This window comes from Littorina saxatilis, linkage group LG3 (genome assembly GCF_037325665.1).
Source record: "Littorina saxatilis isolate snail1 linkage group LG3, US_GU_Lsax_2.0, whole genome shotgun sequence".
Lineage (NCBI taxonomy): Eukaryota > Metazoa > Mollusca > Gastropoda > Littorinimorpha > Littorinidae > Littorina > Littorina saxatilis.
The window spans coordinates 684,671-709,918 of NC_090247.1; the positions used below are offsets into that span (position 1 = coordinate 684,671).

Below are 25,248 nucleotides of genomic sequence, written 5' to 3' on the forward strand. Positions count from 1 at the left end.
TACAATCCTCACACACAGACACATGTGAAGTGTTGTCAATGTGTATGTTTATGTTGTTTTATGTGTAGAAAGTAGTATGTTATTTTCAATGTAATTTTCTAACCGTAGTTGAAACAAACTGGTAAGAAGAAAAAAGTCAAAGAACTGACTGAACAAAGTCAAAGTACTGTGTGACTCTTCCAGACATTACTTTCAATTAGTGACTACATATCTCGTGGTTTCAAGAAAGTATTCTACTATCTAATCTGTGACACTGATATAATGCAGAACAGTGCCAACCAGCACCAACAGCTTCCAAGACACTTGCTAAGTAGCGTTCTGTGTCGTCAGCCACTTCAACCATGACTCTTGTGAAAACAGTCTAAGAACAGTTCCTATCACCCTTGGTGTTGATAATATAATATATTTTGCGGTTGTAGGTTATCCTGTATTTCTTAGCAAGAAGTGACACTATGTTCAAGATTTTTACAGTGTGTTATACTTGCTTTCCAAAAGAGAGGGGATGTATTACTATCAACTGTGCCACCACCCAGCCTCTCCTCACTGTTATCTCTCAGACCTCTTCCCACGGTCTGGTATCATCAATTAGAATAAGTGTACATTGTGCACCCTAAACTTCTTCCAGCACAGTATCCTTATGCTAATGAGTTTTACTCTGTGCTCAGCTCTGTTACTGTATGCTGCTTATATCTTATGCTCTATACTTTAATGAATAAACTTAGTGATAGACATTCGTCTGATGTTATACTGATGTGGCTGAGAGTGTGACCCTACGATAGCCTCCGAATACAAACACCTAACACCATACTATTACAAACTATAGTAAACCCTCGGACTAGTGAACCCTCGGACTAGTGAACCCTCGGACTAGTGAACCCTCGGATTAGTGGGACGTTCCCGTACGTACAGGTGAGTCTTCAGTTTAATCTTAAACGATGGTAGTGAAGGAGTCCAAAAAAAAGTCAACTCCTTTGCATTACTTCAATCAGACATACAACAGTATTGAATTACGTTCATTCATATGTCTGGTCTTCGCTTGCAGTTTTTAATCCAGAATTCCAGCCTGTACATTATTTTCTGCCGGAAATAATCGGACTTTGACAGACTGAATCCGGTGCTTTTCTCTTTCGGTCGCTATATAGCTCTTGGAAAATGCATCACAACTCCCTTATTTTTTAATTTCTATGGCTTAAAACTTGGTACAACGTGAGAAAATACAATGAAGATACCAGAACAACAAAAATATTACATGAAAATGTTTTATTTTGAGGCCGGTGTGACGTTTTCATCTTTCGCCGTGTTGATATTTCGCTTCTCGGCCTCGTTGATCTAGTATAAACTCTACACTGAACAAAAAAACACCCTTCGATAGTACTGATGAGCGACCTTGTGTACCTTACATTCATGGGGCCAAATTTGTCCAACCAATTTGTTTTATTTAACTTAGAAATTTGATTCATCCTAAAATGTTTCCTTCTTACTCAAGGGACGTAACCACTCAGTACACGTTTTCGAAGAATTCGATTTTGGGGTTGAAATCTATTAAATTTTACCACCAATTTTCTTCACATGCAAGAAACTGACATGCTTTTCGTCCTTAAATAATTTCACTTCTTAATTTTACCAGGAAACAACATTTCAGTCATGAGTATATGTCGAGGGGGAAATATGTACACAGGTGAAAGATGAAATCGTGACACCGTGCGTGGTCGCGCAGTAATTAGTCAGACCCGGCCCGGCCTACATTAATTAACGTTGTTCTGAAACGGATTGTCTCTATATTGCTTGTTTCTGGTTTCAATATCTAAAAGGTCAAGGTTGACTTAAGGTGTGTATCAGCTGTGCGAAGTGTTGTTGATTGCGTTTGCTCGCATTTAATTAACACACCTCGTTGTCCCGTAACAGGTGATCTCTATTATTTCAAATCTGGGGATGCATTAAGGTTATAAGTCACTCAAGTCATTTGCGTAACTCAGAATAACTAATGGACTGCTGTGAGAGCTGCTATAGATTCTTTGAGAGCAGTGTTAGTGTTCCACTGTATCATGTTGTGTATGTTCCATTGTGAGCCTTGCTTAGCTTGAGTGAATAATAATTGACCTACTGTCACACATTATTCAGCGGGTAATGTTGAACTTTAGCGTTGTAAATTCATAGCTCAGAATCAACTGCAATGTAAGCCTCCAATTTTGCAGTTTGCTGATCGTGTGTGGGTGTGTACGTGTGTCCTGTAAATTTTGTGTGTGTGTGTGTGTGTGTGTGTGTGTGTGTGTGTGTGTGTGTGTGTGTGTGATCGTTTGTCTGTGTGTGTGAGTATACGTGTGTGTGTGTGTGTGTGATCGTTTGTCTGTGTGTGAGTATGTGTGTGTGGGTGTGTGTGTGTGTTTTTGTCTGTGTCAGAACTCACACATGCTTATGCAGGAATTATAATGCATGCAGCTGCCAGTGTGCAGAATCATATATATATACACGGAGACTGAAGACAAGCTTCCAGCAGAGCTATAGGTCTCCCGATGAAAAGCCACAATGCCAAGGACCAAAGGTGCAGACCCAGAACTGGAAGATCTACTGAAAAGAGAACTGAACACATCAGTGTTGAAATCAGAGGGGCGGAGTGGCGGGGGATGCATCAGCGAAGGTAGCACCTACAGTACCGATTCTGGCAAGGTCTTTATCAAGGTCAACCCGAAGAGTAAGGTAACTCTGTTTTGATGCTAAAGATGTTGAAGAAATAAAGATAAAGAATAGAATGACATTGATGTATACAAGTTTAACTTATTGTGGAGGACTTTGAAGAAAAATTGTAAACGAATTTGGTTAGTAAGCAACAAGTTGCAATTTTACTTGGCTGAGCATTTTAATTAAGCATAATTTTAATCATGTTTTGATAAATGTTCTGTTCATTAATTATCATGGAAGTAATTAAAGTGGCAGCGTAACTGGTAATGGCATTATATCTAGTTTTGTTTTTTTACAACTTTTAGATATTCGAGATCTTAGGTCCTAGGTACATGGATTTGCTGAAGGCTAATGGCAGCTGTCATGAATGTAAGAAGCGTTCTCAGGCATGCAACTTTTCTGTAGTAAAATGACAATGAAAACAAGAGGCGAAGCCTTCAAGGCTCCCGTAAGAAATCGACAAACAGTAACACAAACTCATTCACTCCGTCACACATACACACACACAGTAAGCATAGGTGACACGGTGCAAGAGTGGGAGACACTTCTTCTTCTTCTTTTCGATCGCCGATCACACTTGGAGTCCAGATCTTGAGATATAATTAGTGGTCCTCTGCAGCGCAGCCACTGGCCCGTACAGCTTGTTGTGCAGGGACTCCGGCATTGGCCAGATTTCCTCTCTCAGCACCTGGTGGTTCCTGCAGTCTCGTAGGATGTGGGCCGTGTCCTGCTCTGCTTCCCCACAAGAACACATGGGGGAGGGCACAACATGCAGCTTCTTGTGGAGATGCTGGTTAAGTCTGTTGTGTCCCGTTCTCAGGCGGAAGATGACCACCTGCTGTGGTCTGGATAGCAGGTGGTAGCTGTCCTGTGGCTGGGGCGTCCTGTGCAGAGACTTAATGATGGTCTTCATCTCTGTCAGGCTCACAGGGTTGTTCTCTTGCTCATCTTCTGCACCCAGCTTTGCCATCCTGTCCGCCTCTTCGTTTCCCTGTACACCACAGTGGGAGGGGATCCATTGCAGTACTGTCCTCAGGCTTTTGATGTTGTGTAGAGCGTGTTCTAGCTGAGGCAGTTTGCTACTGGTCATTGCTTGTAGTACTGACAGAGCGTCAGTCAGGAAGACCACCTGGTTGTCATGGTTGACTCTGTCGTTGATGGTGTATGCTGCATGGATCAGTGCCTGTACCTCAGCTCTGTAGTTTGTACAGTGGAGGCCTGTTGGTATAGCCTCTGCTTGCCTCTCTCCACTGGGGTATTGGACATACACCCCCGCTCCTCCATTTTTGACGGCCTCTGTGGCTGACCCATCAGTATACACCCGTATCCATGCTTCTTGGGGGTACCTTTCTTCAAGCATGGCAAGAGTCAGGGCTTTTTTCGTCACATTGCTCTGCTCGTCCTTTGTTGTGAGGTAGGGGACACTGGTCTGTATGTCCAGGTTTCCTTGTCTGTCTTCCCAGGGTGGGGCGTCAAGGGAGAAAGATGGTGGCTCCACTAGCTCTGGCATCTCTGTCTGATGTTTCTTCTGCAAAGCCCTTGCCTCAAGAGCGAAGCTTGATCTTTTCAGCCTGCCTGAGGACATCTTCTTGAGTCTGTCACTCATTGGATGGTCATGAGTGCACTGGTACTTGGTGGCTTGTACCATTGTTTTGCAGTCTCGCCTTTTGCTCAGTGGAGGAATGCCAGTCACCTGTTCCATCTTCTGTATGGGTGTTGATTTCATTGCGCCCGTGATGATTCTCAGCGCTTGGTTCTGTACTTTGTCTAGGGCCTGCTGGTGTGTCTTGGCTGCTGTTGCCCAAGAGCTTGATCCGTACTCAAGGTGCGGTCGTACAGTCCCCTGGTAGACTGATTTGGAGACACTAGATCTAGATCTGTCTGTCTGTAGCCTACTTACGGGGACACGACTGCCAGATCGACACTGCGCTTTCGACAGCGCTTCCTCGCGCACACACTGGAAACACGCTGTGCAGATTAACCTGTAGGAAATCTTCTTTGGTATCTTCTTTATCTATTTTTCTGGGGCTACGAAACCGAACAATGTGAAATCGTCTTCCCCGAATCGGCGAACTGCAGCTGGGTGAGAACTGTATCTATACCACAATCCTTCACGCGATCTGACTTAACCTTGACCCCTGATCTGGTCTACATACCACACACGACACAAACCAGTCACCTGTTTCTACCCCCCAAAACCCCCCACCACCCGTTTTCTTTGGATACACACTTTAACTACTGTACATACATGCCGACGAAATGTTGATCATTGCTTCAATACTTTGAAGCTGTTGCTTGAATAATAACCAGGTAAAATTAGTATTTCGGTGTTCAGTCAAATGTTAAAGTTTCTATCACACACATACACACATACACACGCACAGACAGACAAAAGTTAGCATCGCATAGGCTACACTTACGTGAGCCAAAAACCATACCTTAACAATGCTAAACTCTGTAATGTGTCATTATTAGTACTGATGTGCATTAGGATGCTTTCCTTTTGAACTTTATTCAAAAGAGGGATAATCGAAACAGCAGTTTCTCTTTCTGACAGGCTAAGGTCATGTTCGATGGCGAGGCGGCAAGTCTTGAAAAGCTCTATGAAATGGATGTTGTCAAAGTGCCCAAACCAATCAAAGTATGAAAGTGTTTTCTTCTATTGTGTAACCATTACATTTACAGACAGTTTTGTTCATTCAGTGTAAAAACCAAAACGCCTCTTTAAATAAAAAAATCAAGAAAGATATGTTGTTGATGGAACATTTAATTATTTACAAAACAAAACGTTATGTTCACAAATATATCAAGCCAGCGGTCTTTTAAGTGCACATACAAACACTAATTACACAAAACTTATCTTGAAAACACTAATTACACAAAACTTATCTTGAAAACACTAATTACACAAAACTTATCTTGAAAACACTAATTACACAAAACTTATCTTGAAAACACTAATTACACAAAACTTATCTTGAAAACACTAATTACACAAAACTTATCTTGAAAACACTAATTACACAAAACTTATCTTGAAAACACTAATTACACAAAACTTATCTTGAAAACACTAATTACACAAAACTTATCTTGAAAACATGTTTCGTCATTAATCATTGCCTCATTCACTTGTGTCTGCAAGCGGCCGAAAAAAATGTCAAGATAAGTGTTGTGTAATTAGTGTTTGTCTGTGCACTTAAAAGACCGCTGGGTCAATATATTTGTGAACGTAACGTTTTGTTTTGTCAATAATTAAACGTTCCGACAACATACCTTTCTTGTTTTTTTTGGTTCTGAATTTTGGAACGTTGGCAGTCTGTTTGTTTGTGGATTTCAAAACACCTCTTAGTTCAAAGTTCAGGGAATTATTTGTTTGCAGTGGCACACAGACAACACAGGTTTTTTTCTTTTTTTCTTGTGGGTTTTTCATATTTCTGTCTGTTTTTCTGCTTGTTACTTGACTCGCTGTCCGACCTTTTAAACAAAAATCTCTTTTACTTAAAACTATAAAGATTGAAGACTGTATGTAATTGCTAAGAAATATTGTTGGTAACTTTTTAACATTTGATATTTGTTTATCATACGTCCGATCATCTTTGACCAGGTAATAACAATTCCAAGCGGCGGTGCTGCTTTTGTGATGGAGAATCTGGACATCACCGCCAGTCTGTCTGCACAGGCCGCAACACTTGGCGAACAGATGGCACGGTAGCAACACCTGTGTGTGTGTGTGTTTGTGTGTGTGTGTGTGTGTGTGTGTGTGCACTTGGCACAGTAGCTACACCTGTGTGTGTTTGTGTGTGTGTGTGTGTGTGTGTGTGTGTGTGTGTGTGTGTGTGTGTGCTCATGGCATGGTAGCTACACCTGTGTGTGTGTGTGTGTGTGTGTGTGTGTGTGTGTGTGTGTGCGCACAATTGGCACAGTAGCTTCACCCCTGTGTGTGTGTGTGTGTGTTTGTGTTTGTGTGTGTGTGTGTGTGTTTTCACCATCGCCCTACATAGAGAGATCATTCCAAATTATTTAACCAAATTTTCATGTGTATCAGCCACTTTTAACCCTTTTTGTAGTTTAAGCTCCATGATACAGTCTCATAGTCATACAGTATCTTCTTGAGTTGATTCTGTGAAAACGAAATAACTCCGGAACTACAATTTTTGTGTCAAGCCTCATCATAGTCAACTTTTTGACGACATGATTTGATGCCAGGAGCCTTTCATCATACTTCATCTTTACTTTGTTTGTTTGTTTTCCAAGGCTTCATATGAGGAACAAGGAGATTGCTGACAAGGAGAAAAAGGGGGAAAGTTTTGTACACAAGGACTCTGTGGTCCAGTCTGTCAAGCAGTTTGGGTTTGATGTACCAACTTGCTGTGGCTACATCCAACAGAGCAATGCATGGGAATCGACCTGGGAGGTAGACCCTGTTACAATTTGAATTGACCTGGGAGGTAGACCCTGTTACCATTTGAATCGACCTGGGAGGTAGATCCTGTTACAATTTGAATCGACCTGGGAGGTAGACCCTGTTACAATTTGAATTGCTAAAGGCGGTCCTTAAAGTGCGTCTAAACCCTCCAAACAAAGTTTTGAGTGTGTGAATAGGGTTTCCAGTTATGGCATTTTTCGGCACTGAAACCGCTCAGCGCTTAGTCGTTCGCAAGGAAACGCCCACCGACATGCGAGCTAAATTTGCTAATCCGGACTTTGCCGAGAAAACCCGAGAACTACCGAAGCGTCAGCTGGTAACCTGTGACGTACTAAGGGGAACAGAGCGAAATGGCGGACACTCGTGGTGCAGGCAACTTGTGGAACAACAATCGCGTTGTACCGTATCAGTTCGAGCCTCCAGCACAAGAACATGAGAGGAATGTGGAGGAAAATAATCATTTTGCTGACAACAACGGCGTATATCGCCTTGGGAACACAGACTGGTGAGTAACGAATTCACGTTTACCGTGTAGATTGAGTAAGTCATACGATGATACGAAGGCGAAAGTCTCATTGTTTACGTTTCTAGCGGTGTTTTTTTCTTTCTGAAGAGAGCAGTGGCAAGTTACATTTTTGGAATTAATCTTATTGTTTCTTTCAAGTGAAATCTAAGAATACTTCCCACATGTGCACATTCACAATACTTAGTCGAAGAATGGAGACGAATGATTCAAGTGAAGTTTGTGCTACTTTCAGGTGTGAATGTGGCAACTGTGTGGTGATGGAGAAAGTGGAGGAATGCAACTGCTGCACTGAGTCTACTAAAATCATGGAGAAGCTGAACAGTCGCAGGTATGTATATCTTTTCACTTGGCATGTTATTGGTTTGGAAGAATGAGGCTATCATTATTTAATTTTATTATAACATGTTATGAAAAGAGCAAAGGGAAGGTGTGACTCTTTTGTAAATTTAACATACAGTATATATAGATGTAGAGGTTAATGGCTATTCATTACTAGTACATGTACTAGTCTGTAAAGCCTTTAAACTTCATCGTGGCGTTTAGAAGTTTAATTCTTATACTTAATTTATAGTTAAAAATAAGTTATAACAATAGTGTTATATTTGCAGACCTCTCAAAGACCCTGGCATTACATGCATCACGCAGCTCCCAGCCTTTCAAAGCGTCTGCCTGAACACAGATGTGCTGGAGACAGCATATTACCAGTACCGACAGGAGCATGGCACTTTCCAGGCTACTCTTGAGGAGTAAGTGACAAATCTTATCTTTCTTTACCAAACATGTGCTTTTTAATTTCATGAGTTGGGATTAACGTTATTTCTACTTGTGACATTGTAAAAACTATTCTGGAAATTCTAAAATGTTGTGGCAGACACTTCTAGGTTTGTTCCACATGACATACAAACATATTCATCCATTCATTCACACGCCTGAAGAAGAATGTGACAGAAGATTGTTTGTTTAAATTAGCAGGTGTAAAGCAATCCTTGATCTTCGTCTCTTAATAAATGACAAAGTTGGAAGTTGGTCAATTACAAAAACAAGGACAACAACAATCAAATTATAAAACAAACAAACATGTGCAGAAATAGTATACACAACACTCATCAGTATCAACAGTAAAAATGAAAATTGTATCCTGAGATCTTTCCACACTGAAGTCCACAAGTGAATCAGTGTTTATACTCTTTGTGTGAAACAAGATAAACTTAATGCTGGAAAGAAAACACCATTTTTGGAAATATCTTTATTAGTTTATAAACATAGAAGTGAGGTAAAATTAAAGATTTACAGGGATCTTGTCATGAAAGACAATATCACACATACACGCACACACAACCATGAAACAAGCCATTCCCTCATTAGTCAATCCTGTATACACAAGGAACAAGTGTTCCTCCCTCCACTCTCCACACAATTTTTAAGAACCCTCTGCTGGAGTACACAACAAACCCTAATGTCACAGATTCTTTTTTTATTTTCCAGGAAGAACCGCTAGTTGGTGAGGTGGTGTCATGGTGTGCTAGGGAGGAAAGTCAGGATACCTCTACCTTCATGTGCGGTACGGGCCATCAGAAATGCATTTCCTTCCGAGGATACTTACAGAGGATTTGAGTGGCCCGAGCTTCCATGAAAATAGTAAAATGAAAATGTATGTTTTAATTAGAATAAAATGCATCACTTATAAAATAAAACAGTAATCCCATTCAAGTGAATTTTGTTCTGTATGTGGTTGATGTCAACAGCGGTGGGAAAATGTGGGATCAGTTAATTAGGGTATCTTGTACTGTAGGTTGCAGCAGCTTTTTCTCTGAATGGGTGGTGGTATGCAGCGGCCAAAGAGTCAGGTATGTCACGAAATTTCGCAGGGAGAGAAGTTTGTGAGTCCCCTGGATTCTCGGTCAGCTTCTCAGAGATGTTGACACAGTCTTGACACGTAACCTGTAAATGTAACGATGAATAGCTCAGGATGAGATAGTCGTGAAAAGACATTATCAGTACTGAACCAAGTTCAGTTTTTATGCTTGCAGAAATGCATAAACTAAGAAGAATGCTGCAGTTATAGGGGATACCCAACTGGGAAAATAATTATTGATAGTCTGTAAATGTAATCTTTCTCTCTGTGCCTTTTCCCCTCTGCAGTTGTGTGTGTGTGTGTGTGTGTGTGTGTGTGTGTGTGTGTGTGTGTGTGTTTACATACTGTGCACATTTCCAGAATTCTGAACAAAAATATGAGTATGAGAAAAGATTAGTATCTTTACTTGTGTGTGTGTGCTAAAAAACAGCAGTCTGTAGTTACCCTGCGTGTAACTTACCGTAAGTTGGTGGCCCTTTGGACTTTCTCACACTGTACTCTCCTTTCTTTGCTTTTGGGAATAATAATAATAATATAATAATAAATGAGCATTTATATAGCGAAACATCATAACTTTAAAATTATGCTTTTTGCGCTTGAAACATTTAAAATTAAAACACAGTTATACAAATAAAACACCGATTCCTTTTCGTCTATAAAATCGTCGGTCAAGGCATATCAAAAACATGAATAAAAAAGGTAGTGAAAAACAAGGAAATACCAGCTGAATACCCTTAATCAAACAAAACATGTTATCAACAATACTGAAAACAACCCTAGATGTTCATATACATTATCACTTGTGGATTTCCTTCCTCGTTCATCAAGCGCATCACCTATGTCCCCATTTTCATTGTAATGCAGAGCTGCAAGGAACAGCCTGAAAACACGACAACAATTCAAAGGCACTGAATCGATGACTTTCAAATTCAAAACTTGTATACATTTATACAGTCATGTATAACCTCATATATTATAAATAATGTACCCTTTCTTCCCTCCTGTCTCTGATTCTCCCTCACCCTCTCTGTCTATCTCATACTCGTGTGACTTGGAATAAAGGCCGTGAAAGGTGAATGCTCGCCCTAATAGGCTTGAGGTTTGCTGGCCGATGTGAATGCGTGATATATTGTGTAAAAAATTCCATCTCACACGGCAGAAATTAATATGTAAATCGCCGTGAGCTCTTGTGAGAAACGGCGATTAATAAATGTCCATTATTATTATTATACTTTCACCCATCTTTAGAGAAGAGCATTGTTTACCTGCAGTACATTCCCAAGTATATGAGAAGGAGGTGTGTTTGGGGTACACAAACAAATCGAGCCGCACTTGCCTTCATAGAGGGCCCCAAAGGGTTTAAAACCGTGATCGTGATTGGCGTTTTTTGACCTTTCTGTGACCGTGATTGCCGAAATTTCCATTTCTGTGATCGTGATGGGACTTTGCCCGTGATCCGTGATGACAAAAAAATCAAGTCTCGTGATCGTGATCGTCATTTGTTTTCGTGATCGTGATGGGCATTATTGCAAAGCATTTTATTTTCAACGTACATTTTTTCACAGCTGTATTACACTCTATGATCCTCTAGTCTATTCGGTAAGGAGCCAACCCCGATTGAAAGGGAAGCAACAACACATTCAGAAATATGATTTTGAGAGCGATTGCTTCCCTTTAAAAGAACCAATTACACACTGACAAAAAGAGATCCAATCAGAAGGCAAATTGCAAGAGTCTACCAAACTTCATCCAATGGAAGGGCTTCGTGCAAAAGTTTTGAGTGAAATTCGAATTCGAAGATCAAAAATGGCGTGCAGCGGTACTGTCATCGAACTTCTGTTATATTTTGTGGATTCAAGCCAGACCAAAGCAGGCGGCGAGAATGCCTTCCTTGGTGGAAAGGTCAGGCTACGGGTCGGTCTTTCTGAAGACGAAATACCAAGGTATGTTGATCTATGTTGCTATATGACTGTTCTGAATGTAGGCAAAGATCTTGAAATTTGTTCAAGATCTTTGAGTTTGAGTGAGATCATTGACATTGTCGACATTGCCACGTCCGGCTGTCACTCGCTCAGTGTGACCTCGACTGGCTCGAGATCGAGTCTGCGTTTAGCCAAAACCGAAACTAGAAATGTGTTTTTCATCCCAGCAACGTGGACACGCTTGGCATAGATTCTAATTGTCGCTTCTTTGCATTAAGCTTGGATTTATTTTAGCGCCTGTAAACTTTAATATCAACAATGGGTTAAATTCAGAAACAATGGCGGGGAGACGCGCCAGTTTGGGTCACTTGATCCTCATGTCAAAGACGATCAAAGTCATTTTCGTTGGGGATTTTGTCAGGCATGCTACTTTTCCGGTAATTGCCGGAAATCCGATAAAGCCGTTTTCAAAATCCGGTAAAGTCAAATTTTTTCCGGTGAAGTTGAAAAATTTCCGCAAAAACGATCCGTGTGAATATCGCGCAAAGCGACCGGGCGCCGGTCTCAATGAAGCCAGCGCACAGTAGTGTTGTTTTCACCAGTTTGGAGGTGTGTTGAATGGTGGTGGGGGGAGGCTAAAATGGGATTTTTAACAAGATCACAACACTATTACAACCCCTAAAATGATGCCCAGAATGCACCAGATTGCACAGATTTTAACCGTTTTTTGAAAAAAGTTCCGGGGGGGCATGCCCCCGGACCCCCCTACTTGGCTCGCCTGCTTCGCAGGCTCAGGCTTGTGGCTTCGCTACTGGTACTGCGCGCTTCTTTCAGGTAAAACCGTTTTTGGCCTGTAGCATTCCTGTTTTTTATTCAAGGCCATGGAACCAGGCGATGGTGTACCTCAAATTGTACGGCAAAGTTGAAAATAAAAAACCCATCACACATACATGTACTTTAATTTCAATCCACCCAATAGTTTTTGAGAAAATGGGTTTACAAGATTTAGCTCTGGAAATGTGAAATTGTGCAAGTATATATTCATGTGTGTGAGTGAGGGTGTGGGGGTTGAATGTGTATGAGTGGAGAGAGAGAGAGAGAGAGAGAGAGAGAGAGAGAGAGAGAGAGAGAGAGAGAGAGAAAACCCAATGAAAACAACATTCTTGTTACTGATTACAAATCATGATATGTATTTCTATGTGTGTATGAAAGAGAATTCAAAAAATAATTATAAAAAAAGTGCAACAGTTGTCACTTTGTGTTGAATAAACAATAGATCCAGAGGAGCGAATTACTGTGTGGTTGTGTTTACTTTGACACGTGCTTTCTGTACATGCAACTTTTACCGTGACCGTGATTTGCCACTGGTGTTCGTGATCGTGAAAACAAAAATCAAGGTAACTGTGATCGTGAAAGCGAAAATTTCCCTTCCCGTGATCGTGATGATACCCCCCCTTTGGGGCCCTCTTCATAACTTCTCGTTTCCGTCGCCTCTTTCTCCGGTTGGATTCTACGTCAACCGTCTCCACTGTCTTTTTTTGCTGCATTCAATCTCTTCTGAACATCGATGCACGTTAGTGGCATCACTGACGGGACAGCATCCTCCTTCTACCTCCGTTTTGGACGATAACCGAGTTCGAATTCGAACAAGGGTGCTGTGAACTCGTCTGCAAATGCATCGTCGGCAAAATGCTGTCCGCATACAACTTGGTTGTCTTTTGGTTGTGAAAAATCTTTTCTGGAAGTTTTCACAAAGTTAATCCAAGCTCTCCTTATGTCAGTGAGGGACTTTAGAAAACCCCTGAGGATTTTAATTATTCCTTGCTTGTTTGCCGAGGTAATATTACAGCCGTAAACAACACCACTGGCAGCTTGATCCAAGACCAAGTGCTCGCAGCTGTGGCGGCTGCTCCCCTTACTACGTCATCAGTGGAGAAAATCTATTTTTAGCATCATCGTTTTGTTTCAGCAGAAGGCTGGCACGCTGCTAGCTTTGACGGGGTTTTCCCACTCGCTGCGTGAGCTACTCGCGTCTTTGGGCCTTTTGAGTGGTGGGGATGGAACACATATGAGTGTATGTTTGCATTGGTAATAAGAGTTTTTGTTTGAAAATGTGGGTTTAGATGCACTTTAATTGGGCTGGAAGTAGACTCCGTCAAGTTTGCTTATCCAAAACTGAGCTCTAAAGCTTTGTGTGGCCAGCTGGAAGTAGACTCCGTCAAGTTTGCTTATCCAATACTAAGCTCTAAAGCTTTGTGTGGCCAGCTGGAAGTAGACTCTGTCAAGTTTGCTTATCCAAAACTGAGCTCTAAAGCTTTGTGTGGCCAGCTGGAAGTAGACTCCGTCAAGTTTGCTTTCCAAAACTGAGCTCTAAAGCTTTGTGTGGCCAGCTGGAAGTAGACTCCGTCAAGTTTGCTTATCCAAAACTGAGCTCTAAAGCTTTGTGTGGCCAGCTGGAAGTAGACTCCGTCAAGTTTGCTTATCCAAAACTGAGCTCTAAAGCTTTGTTTGGCCAGCTGGAAGTAGACTCCGTCAAGTTTGCTTATCCAAAACTGAGCTCTAAAGCTTTGTGTGGCCAGCTGGAAGTAGACTCCGTCAAGTTTACTTATCCAAAACTGAGCTCTAAAGCTTTGTGTGGCCAGCTGGAAGTAGATTCCGTCAAGTTTGCTTATCCAAAACTGAGCTCTAAAGCTTTGTGTGGCCAGCTGGAAGTAGACTCCGTCAAGTTTGCTTATCCAAAACTGAGCTCTAAAGCTTTGTGTGGCGAGCCTGGCGAAGTATAATTTGTGTAGTTGATTTGGCCCAGTAAAGGACAGGCTTAATGTCTGATGGGTTGGCCCAGTAAAGGACAGGCTTAATGTCTGATGGGTTGGCCCAGTAAAGGACAGGCTTAATGTCTGATGGGTTGGCCCAGTAAAGGACAGGCTTAATGTCTGATGGGTTGGCCCAGTTAAGGACAGGCTTAATGTCTGATGGGTTGGCCCAGTTAAGGACAGGCTTAATGTCTGATGGGTTGGCCCAGTAAAGGACAGGCTTAATGTCTGATGGGTTGGCCCAGTAAAGGACAGGCTTAATGTCTGATGGGTTGGCCCAGTAAAGGACAGGCTTAATGTCTGATGGGTTGGCCCAGTGAAGGACAGGCTTAATGTCTGATGGGTTGGCCCAGTAAAGGACAGGCTTAATGTCTGATGGGTTGGCCCAGTAAAGGACAGGCTTAAAGGTCTGATGGGTTGGCCCAGTAAAGGACAGGCTTAATGTCTGATGGGTTGGTTGACTCTTATTTTCTAATAGTAGTTTTTAAAAGGCCCTCTTATGGAAAAAAAATGCTGTTAAAATTCAGGGGGATATGTGACAGACTTGATTACAGAAAAATGGGAAAATGCAAGGTTAAAAAGGAGAGAAATTCTTGAATCAGAGGTCTTGAGGAAGTATTCTACACTGAATTGGGAGACGGACTGTTTAATAATTAATGAAGGATGCTAGTTTCAGCGTACTTGTTTGTCAGTACGTAGTCCTGGCTTTTTTAGACAGGTTAGTGTCAACAAGTTTTAACAAAAGTGTTTCGGGACTCATGCACGGCTTGTGTGTCATCGTAGTCCCTCAAAGGCAGCATACAAGGATTAGGCAGAAAGGTTTTATTTGATTAATTTGTCTCATATTTGAATCTTTACAAAATCTTTAAAAGCAAAAGTGCTTTGATAATATTATTTTTGCGTTCATTTTCTGCAAAAGATTATCCAAAAAGAGGACTTATTTTCATGTACAGTGGAACCCCCCTTGTAGGGCCCCCACATTGAAGACTCCCCCCCCCTTGTAGGGCCCCCACATTGAAGACTCCCCCCCCTTGTAAGGCCCCCACATTGAAGACTCCCCCCCTTGTACCCACTTTTCTCACATGATCTCTTCATTACCTGTGTAAATGTACATGTACCCTCATTTTAAGACTACCTGCTTGTTCAGACCGGCTTTACTCAGATTTGTGGATGTCTTAAAAGGGGGGTTGCACTGTCCACACATGGATTTTAGTTTCTAGAAATTCTATTCCACAGTTGTTGGATTGAACACATTTTTCTGACACATTATGTTTTATGTGCGTATGTTCCAGAAATTCTATGCAGGCAAAATTCAGGAGCAGATAGACATGTTACCCGCTGAAGTGAGTAAAACTTGTATTGAAACGGAGGGAACGAACAAACGAATGGTTTATTTGCTTAGGCCATCGGCCCATTGCAAAGGGAACAGTGGGGCGAGAAAAGGGAGGAGGCCTGGGGGTCACGAACAAAAACGAAAAACCGAGAAAACCCATGACCAGGATTCTGAGACATTATTCAAGTCGTCCAATGTTTTTTTGCGAATGAATACCAAAATGTTTTAACTTTTCACATCTGGACTGGAAGTATCATTGAATCAGGTTCCCGAATGACCAAGCATTATATCTTGAAATGGAGGGAGAGCAGAGGGGAGGGAGAGCAGAGGGGAGGGAAATGGAGGGAGAGCAGAGGGGAGGGAAATGGAGGGAGAGCAGAGGGGAGGGAGAGCAGAGGGGAGGGAAATGGAGGGAGAGCAGAGGGGAGGGAAATGGAGGGAGAGCAGAGGGGAGGGAGAGCAGAGGGGAGGAAAAGGACTGTCTTAACGGAATTGCAAACTATAAGTGCTGACCACTAAATCATCTGGCACCATCATGCCCCTTCAGTCTAAAATAATCTCGTGTGAAGTTCATTAATTGTCACACTGCATGAATGCACACTTCTTAGTGAGTGAAATGACTGGAACAGGTTAAAGCTAGCTAGGAATCTATTTACGATGTACATGTGCCTGCTGGCTTGTCTAACGTCATCCTAGTGAACCGGTCTTTTTGCAAATTATAATCATAATAATGATAATGATTATATCTTATAAAGCTTGAATCACTGAGTCTCCACACCTTACATAATATAATAATGGATAAAACACACAAAGTAAAAATTTAATATAAAATCCTAACATAGCAATGGAACAATAAGCTTACAACAACACAACATTAATTTTGAAAAAAAAATCATGCAGACACACACGATAGCCAAAACATGTATACAGTAAAACCTGTAGAATGCGGTCACTGGACTTAACGGCCACTCGCACAATACGGACAGTCTTTATTGGCACGGATCGTTTCCTTCATTAAAATCACTGTACTTAGCGGACACCTCGGAATTACGGACGCGGACGCTTATTTTAGGTCCCTACTAAATTGTGTAACTGCTCAAAGGATGTTTGTTTAACTTCCAAACATCCAAACATCATTGCGATTGTCTGCCTTCTCTCTCTCGCAAGCTTGATTTGAGAGGTAAAAGAAGCTTAATCGCGATTGGTCGGCTTTGAGCTGAAACAAGCTTATTAGCGATTGGTCAGCAACCTCATAGCCAATGAAATGCATCGAAAGTATTCGATGGAAGTCGGTACATTTGTAAACAACATCGAAGATTCTCACACACTTGCACAGCTGATTCACAGCTGATTCAGTCGCGTTTTGCCGAAGTTTGAATGAATCACGATGGCTTCTAGGTTGCGGAAGGAACGAAACGCTTTCACTTTAAAGCAACGAGTGTCTGTGGTGAAAAAGCTGCAGAGTGGGCAATCATGCCGATCGATCGCGCAAGAGCTGGGCTGTGGAAGGACATGAACATGTACATACAATATATCACTTTCCTTTTCGCAACCACATTTGCTTGAACCTGTAAAATAAGGACACCTGCAGAATAAGGACACTTTTCCCTGGTCCCAAGGGTGTCCTTATTTGACAGGTTATACTGTATTCATAATCAAAATCCATTTCTTCTGTGCTTATGCTGTATGATTTTTGGGGTCGCCTGTTGTCAATGTTTGTTTAGCTTGAGTGTTTCAGTTACTGCAGCTTTAATTTGTTTTATCAGAATGTTTGCTTGGTTTTGTGCCACATAGCAAGCAAGCTTGAAATGGAGAAAAGTTGGTTATATGCTTTAAGTTACATAAAAAAAAGGGTACCCTTACATTTCGCATGCTTCAATGTTGTGTATTTTTCTCGCCATGAAACTGCATGTAACTGAGGAGTTAGTGTGTTTGTTTTGCCTTGTCATGTCAAAAGAGGCATTTTTTTTTCTTCAGGACATAACTGCAGTGAACGAGTTATGGTCACAAGTTGTGCAAAAACTGCCCAGCTTTTTCACGGGACTGGACATTTTCCCTGCCCTCATGCATGGAGATTTGTGGGGTGGCAACGCTGCAGAGGTTGCTGATGGGCCTGGTACGTAGTGTGTCCAGACCTGGTACATAGTGTGTCCAGACCTGGTACGTAGTGTGTCCAGACCTGGTACGTAGTGTGTCCAGACCTGGTACGTAGTGTGTCCTGACCTGGTACGTAGTGTGTCCTGACCTGGTACGTAGTGTGTCCAGACCTGGTACGTAGTGTGTCCTGACCTGGTACGTAGTGTGTCCAGACCTGGTACGTAGTGTGTCCAGACCTGGTACGTAGTGTGTCCTGACCTGGTACGTAGTGTGTCCAGACCTGGTACGTAGTGTGTCCAGACCTGGTACGTAGTGTGTCCAGACCTGGTACGTAGTGTGTCCTGACCTGGTACGTAGTGTGTCCAGACCCGGTACGTAGTGTGTCCAGACCTGGTACGTAGTGTGTCCAGACCCGGTACGTAGTGTGTCCAGACCTGGTACGTAGTGTGTCCAGACCCGGTACGTAGTGTGTCCAGACCTGGTACGTAGTGTGTCCAGACCTGGTACGTAGTGTGTCCACACCTGGTACGTAGTGTGTCCAGACCTGGTACGTAGTATGTCCTGACCTGGTACGTAGTGTGTCCACACCTGGTACGTAGTGTGTCCAGACCTGGTACGTAGTGTGTCCAGACCTGGTACGTAGTGTGTCCAGACCCGGTACGTAGTGTGTCCAGACCTGGTACGTAGTGTGTCCACACCTGGTACGTAGTGTGTCCAGACCTGGTACGTAGTGTGTCCTGACCTGGTACGTAGTGTGTCCTGACCTGGTACGTAGTGTGTCCAGACCTGGTACGTAGTGTGTCCAGACCTGGTACGTAGTGTGTCCAGACCTGGTACGTAGTGTGTCCAGACCTGGTACATAGTGTGTCCAGACCTGGTACGTAGTGTGTCCAGACCTGGTACGTAGTGTGTCCAGACCTGGTACGTAGTGTGTCCAGACCTGGTACGTAGTGTGTCCAGACCTGGTACGTAGTGTGTCCAGACCTGGGAGCCCGTCGGATTTCGCCCTTTTGCACGCTTGATTGTCTAAAATAAGATCAGAACGGTCGGTGGAAAAAAAAGTACGATAAACAAAATCCTAGACTACTTATCTTCACAAGTGCATCTCGAAGCCGGTCGAGTATTTTGGATGTCGAATGTTGTGTGGAGTTCACTAATTTTTCTGAAAATATGCCAAGTTTCTTTGAGAATACTCCAAGTGCAAAATAGCGGTTCCCAGGTCTGTGTGTCTCCATAAATTATCCGAAAAATTAATAAATTGTCCTGACAATGTGTAAGTTCTAAAAATTCTTCAGCAAACACAAAAGACTGTATCCAGAATGACGTTTGTTTCGGTGCAGTGGAGAATTAGGTCCCTGCCAGACTATAGTTTGACACGATCTCATTTACATGATATACCCACTAGTGAAGTGAACCATATTGTTATGTCATGGGTGGTTACTCTCACGTCTGTAGGATAAATCTTTGTATGTCCTGCAAAATGATATGTATGGTAGTTACCCGTGACTAGCCCTCTGTAGCAGTTAACTCTTGAAAAGCTCGTCTGTGTTTTCCGTCTCAGTGGTGTTTGATCCCGCGTCTTTCTACGGCCACTCCGAGTATGACCTCGCCATCGCCCGCATGTTCGGTGGATTCTCTGGAAAGTTCTTTGACAGCTACTTTAGGATCATCCCCAAGGAGAAAGGATTGGGGAATCGTCTAGAGTTGTACAAGCTCTTCCACTACATGAACCACTGGTTTGTATCCTCGGTGTTCATGTCTTTCTTTCTATCTAAATTCCTTCCTCTGTGTGTGTGTGCTTGTTTGGTTTCATTTGGTTCGTGTATTTTTTGAGTCACTTGAGAAAAAGTGACTCTATGTAATCGGTCAGTGTTAGTCTGTCCGGCCGGCCGGCCGTCCGGCCGGCTGTCCGTAGACACCACCTTAACGTTGGACTTTTCTCGGAAACTATCAAAGCGATCGGGCTCATATTTTGTTTAGTCGTGACCTCCAATGACCTCTACACTTTAACGATGGTTTCGTTGACCTTTGACCTTTTTCAAGGTCACAGGTCAGCGTCAAAGGAAAAATTAGACATTTTATATCTTTGACAAAGTTCATCGGATGTGATTGAAACTTTGTAGGATTATTCTTTACATCAAAGTATTTACATCTGTAGCCTTTTACGAACGTTATCAGAAAAACAAGGGAGATAACTAGCCTTTTCTGTTCGGCAACACACAACTTAACGTTGGGCTTTTCTCGGAAACTATAAAAGTGACCGGGCTCAAATTTTATGTGAACGTGACTCATTGTGTTGTGAATAGCAATTTCTTCCTGTCCATCTGATGCCTCATATAATATTCAGAACTGCGAAGGTGACTCGATCGAGCGTTTGCTCTTCTTGTTAATTTTTAATTTTAATTTTATTTTTTATAACTGTTTTGTTGATTGTTGCTGTCTCAAAGTCTGGCTGCTGGCTGTGCAGAGTCAGGATTTATGACTCACAGCTATGTCAAGCTGCAAAATAGTTTTATAGCAAACAAAATCTCACTCTTCGAAGAGTGAACCCCCCCCCCCCCCCTCCCACCCACCACTTTTTTTGATGGGGTGATGGGGGGTTCCACTGGAGTCAGAGGTTTGTATTTTGGTGTATATATATATATATAGGACACTTGTAGTAGTCCTTGGTGTATATATATATATATAGGACTACTACACACTTGTAGTAGTCCTTGGTGTATATATATATATATAGGACTACTACACACTTGTAGTAGTCCTTGGTGTATATATATATATATTCAAAAGGAAGGATGCTCTATCTTATCCAGACAATTAAGAACGCCTGAAGAGATATTTCGTTATTGGGCATGTTTGTTTACATGAAAAGATGCGCCCTAGAGTGCATCCCATTAGTACAGGTTTTGTGACATCTTTGCTTGTGGTGGATCAGTAGTTTTGTTGCGTTTCTCTTCATGTTAAATATCTATTTACAGTGTGTTGTATTCTGTTCCAGGAATCATTTTGTTGCGTTTCTCTTCATGTTAAATATCTATTTACAGTGTGTTGTATTCTGTTCCAGGAATCATTTTGTTGCGTTTCTCTTCATGTTAAATATCTATTTACAGTGTGTTGTATTCTGTTCCAGGAATCATTTTGTTGCGTTTCTCTTCATGTTAAATATCTATTTACAGTGTGTTGTATTCTGTTCCAGGAATCATTTTGTTGCGTTTCTCTTCATGTTAAATATCTATTTACAGTGTGTTGTATTCTGTTCCAGGAATCATTTTGGAGGCGGTTACAAGCAGTCATCACTTAATACACTGCGTAGCCTGATTCAGATGCACATTCATTGATTGAGAGTGTGTGTGTGTGCGTGCATGCATGAGTGTGTGTATACATATGCGTGTGTGTGTGTGTGTGACATGACGCAGTAGCCTCCCTTCACACCATCTCTGCAGAGTTGTCTGCCGGCCCCCATTGCCGTTTTTATAGGGCTATTTTAAGTTAATTAGCTCTAAAATTCTCCAACCTGTTTGACTGGCTTTGACTCCAACATTGATTCTTGTGCTTCGGGCACTTGGTTACATTCAAATGAAACCAGAAAGATTAGAAAACATACCCAAAAAAGGATGCTTACAAATGACGAGGTCAAGACACAGCTGATTTTGTTGCCTAGTATTTAATGGTTTGTTTGTTTCCAGATTCTCTTGCTTTTGCATTTATAGACTCAAATGAATTAAAAAGAGTGAAACCTAAAGAATTTAATAAGCAGTGTTTTTGTGCATGCACTTCTTGAAGTTGCTTTTTAGTTCTTTTTTACATTTAGTCAAAGTTTAGATGTCAAATTGTAGCAAAGCAAGGGCTAACTTTATGTCATAAAGCCAAACTGTGCATATTAATGTTGGCGTTAATCCTTAACGGAGCACTGTCTTTTGGGGGGATATTTGCAGAATGATTATGTCTTCCATAATGTTTGTTTTTTCTAGTCTTGATTTTTTGTCATCAGATTTCAATTTTCATATGAAGGTTAAATACAGATTAAATTACATATTACTTCCCCAAATCTCATAAATAGCAATTTACTTCCGTTAAGTGCTTAAACGTTGAACACGCTTCCCTGGTAACACAAGGGAAGCCACTCCCCTAAAGAAAAATCACATAAACAGTCACTAGACCACGTGATACCTCAGGGTAGGCTCCCCTTATCGCCACGTGACACGCGGCCGCCATCTTCAATTCACTTCTCTTCCAACGCCTGAGCTGCTCAGACGTGTTGGTTCACGCTCCGGCCTTTTGTGGCCGTTTCAGCTTTTTTGAAGCTGAGTTTTTCCCTGGTTTTCTCTACGTTCGGGTGAGACCTTTCTATTCGTATTGTGGCTAGCGTTTTCTGTTGTAGAAATTGTTTGTTACAACTTTTTCGGTCAACATGTCTGACAAAGAACATAAGAAACGTGCGTCTGCATCAGCGAGTTCAGATTCTTCTTCAAAGCGGTCAGCTAAGAAAACGAAAGCCAATCCTACTGTTCATGTCACGGACCCTATCAATGATACTTCATTTAGTGTTGTTATTGATCCTCCTGCTGAGTCTCTTGTTGATTCTGCCGCTCCTGTACTTAGCATTGAACCGGCAGACAAAGCTCCGTTAGACAAGGAGCAAATGATGGATATTTTTCATTCCTTTGCTGGTCAGCTTAAAGACATTTTTGCTGAGGAAAGGAGAGCGGCTAGTCGTGTTACGTCCATTCTTCCTTCTAGAGTTGGTGGTGTGCAATCTTTGGCTAAATTGCGTACACCTTCAGCTACCGTTACGTCGGCCGACGTCTCGGTTGAGTCTCCAGCTTCCGGTCGGTACGAGTGGCCATGCTCGTATCCGGAACTGGCTTCAGGTGTCCCTCACCTTCAAGGTATGTCTGGTCAGGCACAGGAAGTCAGCTGTCGTTCCGCGACAGTGGGTGACAATCGTGTCTTACAAGAGCGTCCAATAGCGGGTACACCTTCCTTTCTTGCGGACGTTTCTTGTGCCACCCCACTGGGGGTGCGTCGCGAGCGTATTCTACATAACGCTTCGTCGATAGCACAGGCATCTTCCGGTCCGCGTGCGGAACCGGAAGAGGACATTGGCCAGATGTCTCGAGAGGCGGTCACTTCCGGTGATCGACCTCGCTCGGTTCCGGTTACCGCTGCCAGTAATACTGAGTGTACTGAACGCGGTTTCTTACCGGAAGGAAGCGCTTTTGCGCAAGACTCTTCGTCTGTTTACGGAAGTACTAATTCCGAACAGGATGAGGAAGTTTTCCGGTTACCGGCAAGGTTTATCCAGGCTCTTGCTCTTGCAGCAGAGGTGACCTCACGGTATTTTCCGGAGGGAGTGGTCGCAGCTGTAGACGATTCTGCTCCTCCTAAATCAGCGGTTGACGATTTTTTACCATCGCAACCTGTCGCCTCGGGGTTTCGTTTCTCAGAATCTCCCTTGGTGGCTTATGAAATGGCGAAAGTTTTGGCTACTCACCCACCGCTGGGTAGTAACATTCCTCTTCGCCCAGTGCCACTTCTGGTGGCGCATGGACCGGTTCCTCCTTCAGTGGATTCATGGCTGGCCACAGAGCAGCAGGCTTCTGTGTTTCGCCATGCCACACACAGGAAGTTAGTGTTGAAACAGTCCAATCGCGGGTTGATTCAAACTTTTGCCCTACCTCGGGCTCCACTTCCGGTGACTCCAGCTGTTGACTTCCTGCGTTTTGAGCATTTCAAGAAGGATAAAGCGTTTCCTTACACTGAATCTTCTCTTCTGGGGTTAGAGGAAACAGGCAGATCTGCACTGGAACTTGCATCCCTCTCGGATACGCTGCTGCGTTCTTTGACGCGGGCGCTTACTTCTTCCCTAGAACCATTTGAGTTCAGGCAAGATGCAAGCGAACAGGATGTGGCGGCTCTTTTGTCGGCATTGGCTAAAGTTTCGGCGCAACAAATGGCGTCATCAGCACGGCTCTACGCTCATGCAGTTTTTACTCGAAGGGATAACTTCCTCTCCGAGTCCAGACTGCAGGATCGGCGAACTATTGACTCTTTGCGCACATCTCCCTTCACGGAGGAGGCGCTCTTTGGTCCTTTGGCTCTTGATGCTCTTCACAAAGAGACCCAAGAGGCAAAGGATTTGGAGTTTGCCAGATACACTCAACGCTCCGCTAGTCATACCATACAATCCGACTCTGCTACCTACATGGCCCCTGCGGTTAAAGGTAGCTTTAAGCAAAACTCTGGTTCCTCTCGAGGTCGTGGAAGGGGTGCTTCTTCTGGCAATAAGAAGCCTTCCTTTGGCAAGTCTCGGGGGTCTGGGCGAAATCCCAACCCCCAGTGATTCCCCCCTGATCTGATTATCCCTGCAGCCGCCATCCCCGTGATGGTGGGCGGTCCGTCTCGGGCGATCGTATTTTGGATGCAGAACGTAACCAACAATTGGATCGTAGGGATAGTCAGATCGGGGTTCCGGCTTCTCTGGAAAGAGGAAAAGGCTCCTCTTACCAGAGTTCTCCCTCACTTTTCTTTTCCGGCCAACAAGGAATCAGTCATGGTCATAGATGCCGAGATTCTGGCCCTTTTACGGAAGCAAGCGGTGGAGGTAGTATTAGATCATTCCTCCCCCGGATTTTTCAACCGGATTTTCGTGGTACCCAAGGCCTCAGGGGGGTGGCGCCCAGTTCTGGAACTTTCCTCTCTGAACGCCTAAGGGACATACGCTTTACCATGAAAACACCAGCTACGGTCAGGGACACCTTTCTTAGATGCGTATTTCATCTTCTCATCCATCCTTGCGACAGGAAGTGGTTGAGGTTTCGGTGGAGAAACAAGGCATACTAGTTTCGGGCCCTGCCCTTCGGCCTATCCTTAGCACCATGGATCTTCACAATGGGTGTTCGATAGATTTGTGCTCTTATTCGGCAGAAGGGGGTACGTCTTTGGGCGTACCTCGACGATTGGCTGATTCTGCATCAGGCTCGAGATCTTTGCCTTTCTCACACTCATGTCGTCCTGCGCCTCGCATTGGATATGGGTTTTGCAGTCAATCAGACCAAGTCGGATCTCACTCCCGCTCAGGAGTTTTCTTACCTGGGCATGAGATTCAACACAGTAGCCTGGACCGTTCGGCCCTCTCTCAGGAGAGTGGACAAACTCCAAGACTTAATCAGAAATGGACAAGCCAACACTGGATCCGGACCTACTACGTCTGTCTCGGGGCTCTCCCGTCCCTCTCAATCTCGTAAAGGGAGAGCTTCTACAACCAAGAACAGGCATTCCTCACGGAAATCCGCAGTCTCTGCTTCTTCACGGGTGGATGTTGTGAGAAATTCTCTTCTGCACGCAGGTGCTTCAGACATCACTGTTTCGTTGATTCAGAAAGCTCACAGAGCTTCCACAAATTCGGTTTATTCCTCTCACTAGAAAGCTTGGAATACTTGGTGTCAGTTAAACAACGTCAACCCAGTAGCGCCTAGGTCCATGCAAGTCGCTAATCTTTTGGCTTGGTTGTCTTCACAAGGTTGTTCTGCATCCTCCCTTAAGGTTAGAAGATCAGTTATATCTTCAACATTACGACAGTTAGGGCATGTTA

The 25,248-nt window shown here is 43.1% G+C and overlaps 2 protein-coding genes across 6 annotated transcripts; both read left to right on the top strand.

Moving 5' to 3' along the window:
* Positions 1-1,373: 1,373 nt before the first annotated feature.
* Positions 1,374-21,407, top strand: LOC138961355 (ketosamine-3-kinase-like). Of its 5 annotated transcripts, none has more exons than XM_070332963.1 (9): positions 1,374-1,905; positions 2,422-2,697; positions 5,237-5,320; positions 6,287-6,390; positions 6,937-7,096; positions 15,517-15,567; positions 17,535-17,673; positions 19,216-19,390; positions 20,917-21,407. In XM_070332963.1, the coding sequence occupies exons 2-9, from the start codon at positions 2,527-2,529 to the stop codon at positions 20,990-20,992; spliced, it is 960 nt and encodes a 319-aa protein (XP_070189064.1). In that variant the 5' UTR covers positions 1,374-1,905; positions 2,422-2,526; the 3' UTR covers positions 20,993-21,407. The 5 variants fall into 5 exon arrangements, with proteins under 5 accessions (XP_070189064.1, XP_070189063.1, XP_070189062.1 ...); XM_070332962.1 differs by having other exon boundaries at positions 2,440-2,697; XM_070332961.1 differs by having other exon boundaries at positions 2,447-2,697.
* Positions 7,449-9,344, top strand: LOC138961356 (uncharacterized). Its single transcript, XM_070332967.1, has 4 exons — positions 7,449-7,613; positions 7,867-7,962; positions 8,243-8,380; positions 9,120-9,344. Exons 1-4 carry the CDS (start codon positions 7,459-7,461, stop codon positions 9,130-9,132), a joined length of 402 nt encoding a protein of 133 aa, XP_070189068.1. The 5' UTR covers positions 7,449-7,458; the 3' UTR covers positions 9,133-9,344.
* Positions 21,408-25,248: the final 3,841 nt, after the last annotated feature.

Bases quoted from the DNA above. Each gene is read 5' to 3' on its own strand.
- LOC138961355 (XM_070332963.1), top strand. From the start codon at position 2,527: ATGCCAAGGACCAAAGGTGCAGACCCAGAACTGGAAGATCTACTGAAA. The intron at 2,698-5,236 runs GTAACTCTGTTT...TCTTTCTGACAG, and splicing joins AGGTCAACCCGAAGAGTAAG to GCTAAGGTCATGTTCGATGG. The intron at 15,568-17,534 runs GTGAGTAAAACT...TTTTTTCTTCAG, and splicing joins TAGACATGTTACCCGCTGAA to GACATAACTGCAGTGAACGA.
- LOC138961356 (XM_070332967.1), top strand. From the start codon at position 7,459: ATGGCGGACACTCGTGGTGCAGGCAACTTGTGGAACAACAATCGCGTT. The intron at 7,614-7,866 runs GTGAGTAACGAA...TGCTACTTTCAG, and splicing joins CGCCTTGGGAACACAGACTG to GTGTGAATGTGGCAACTGTG. The intron at 7,963-8,242 runs GTATGTATATCT...TTATATTTGCAG, and splicing joins GAGAAGCTGAACAGTCGCAG to ACCTCTCAAAGACCCTGGCA.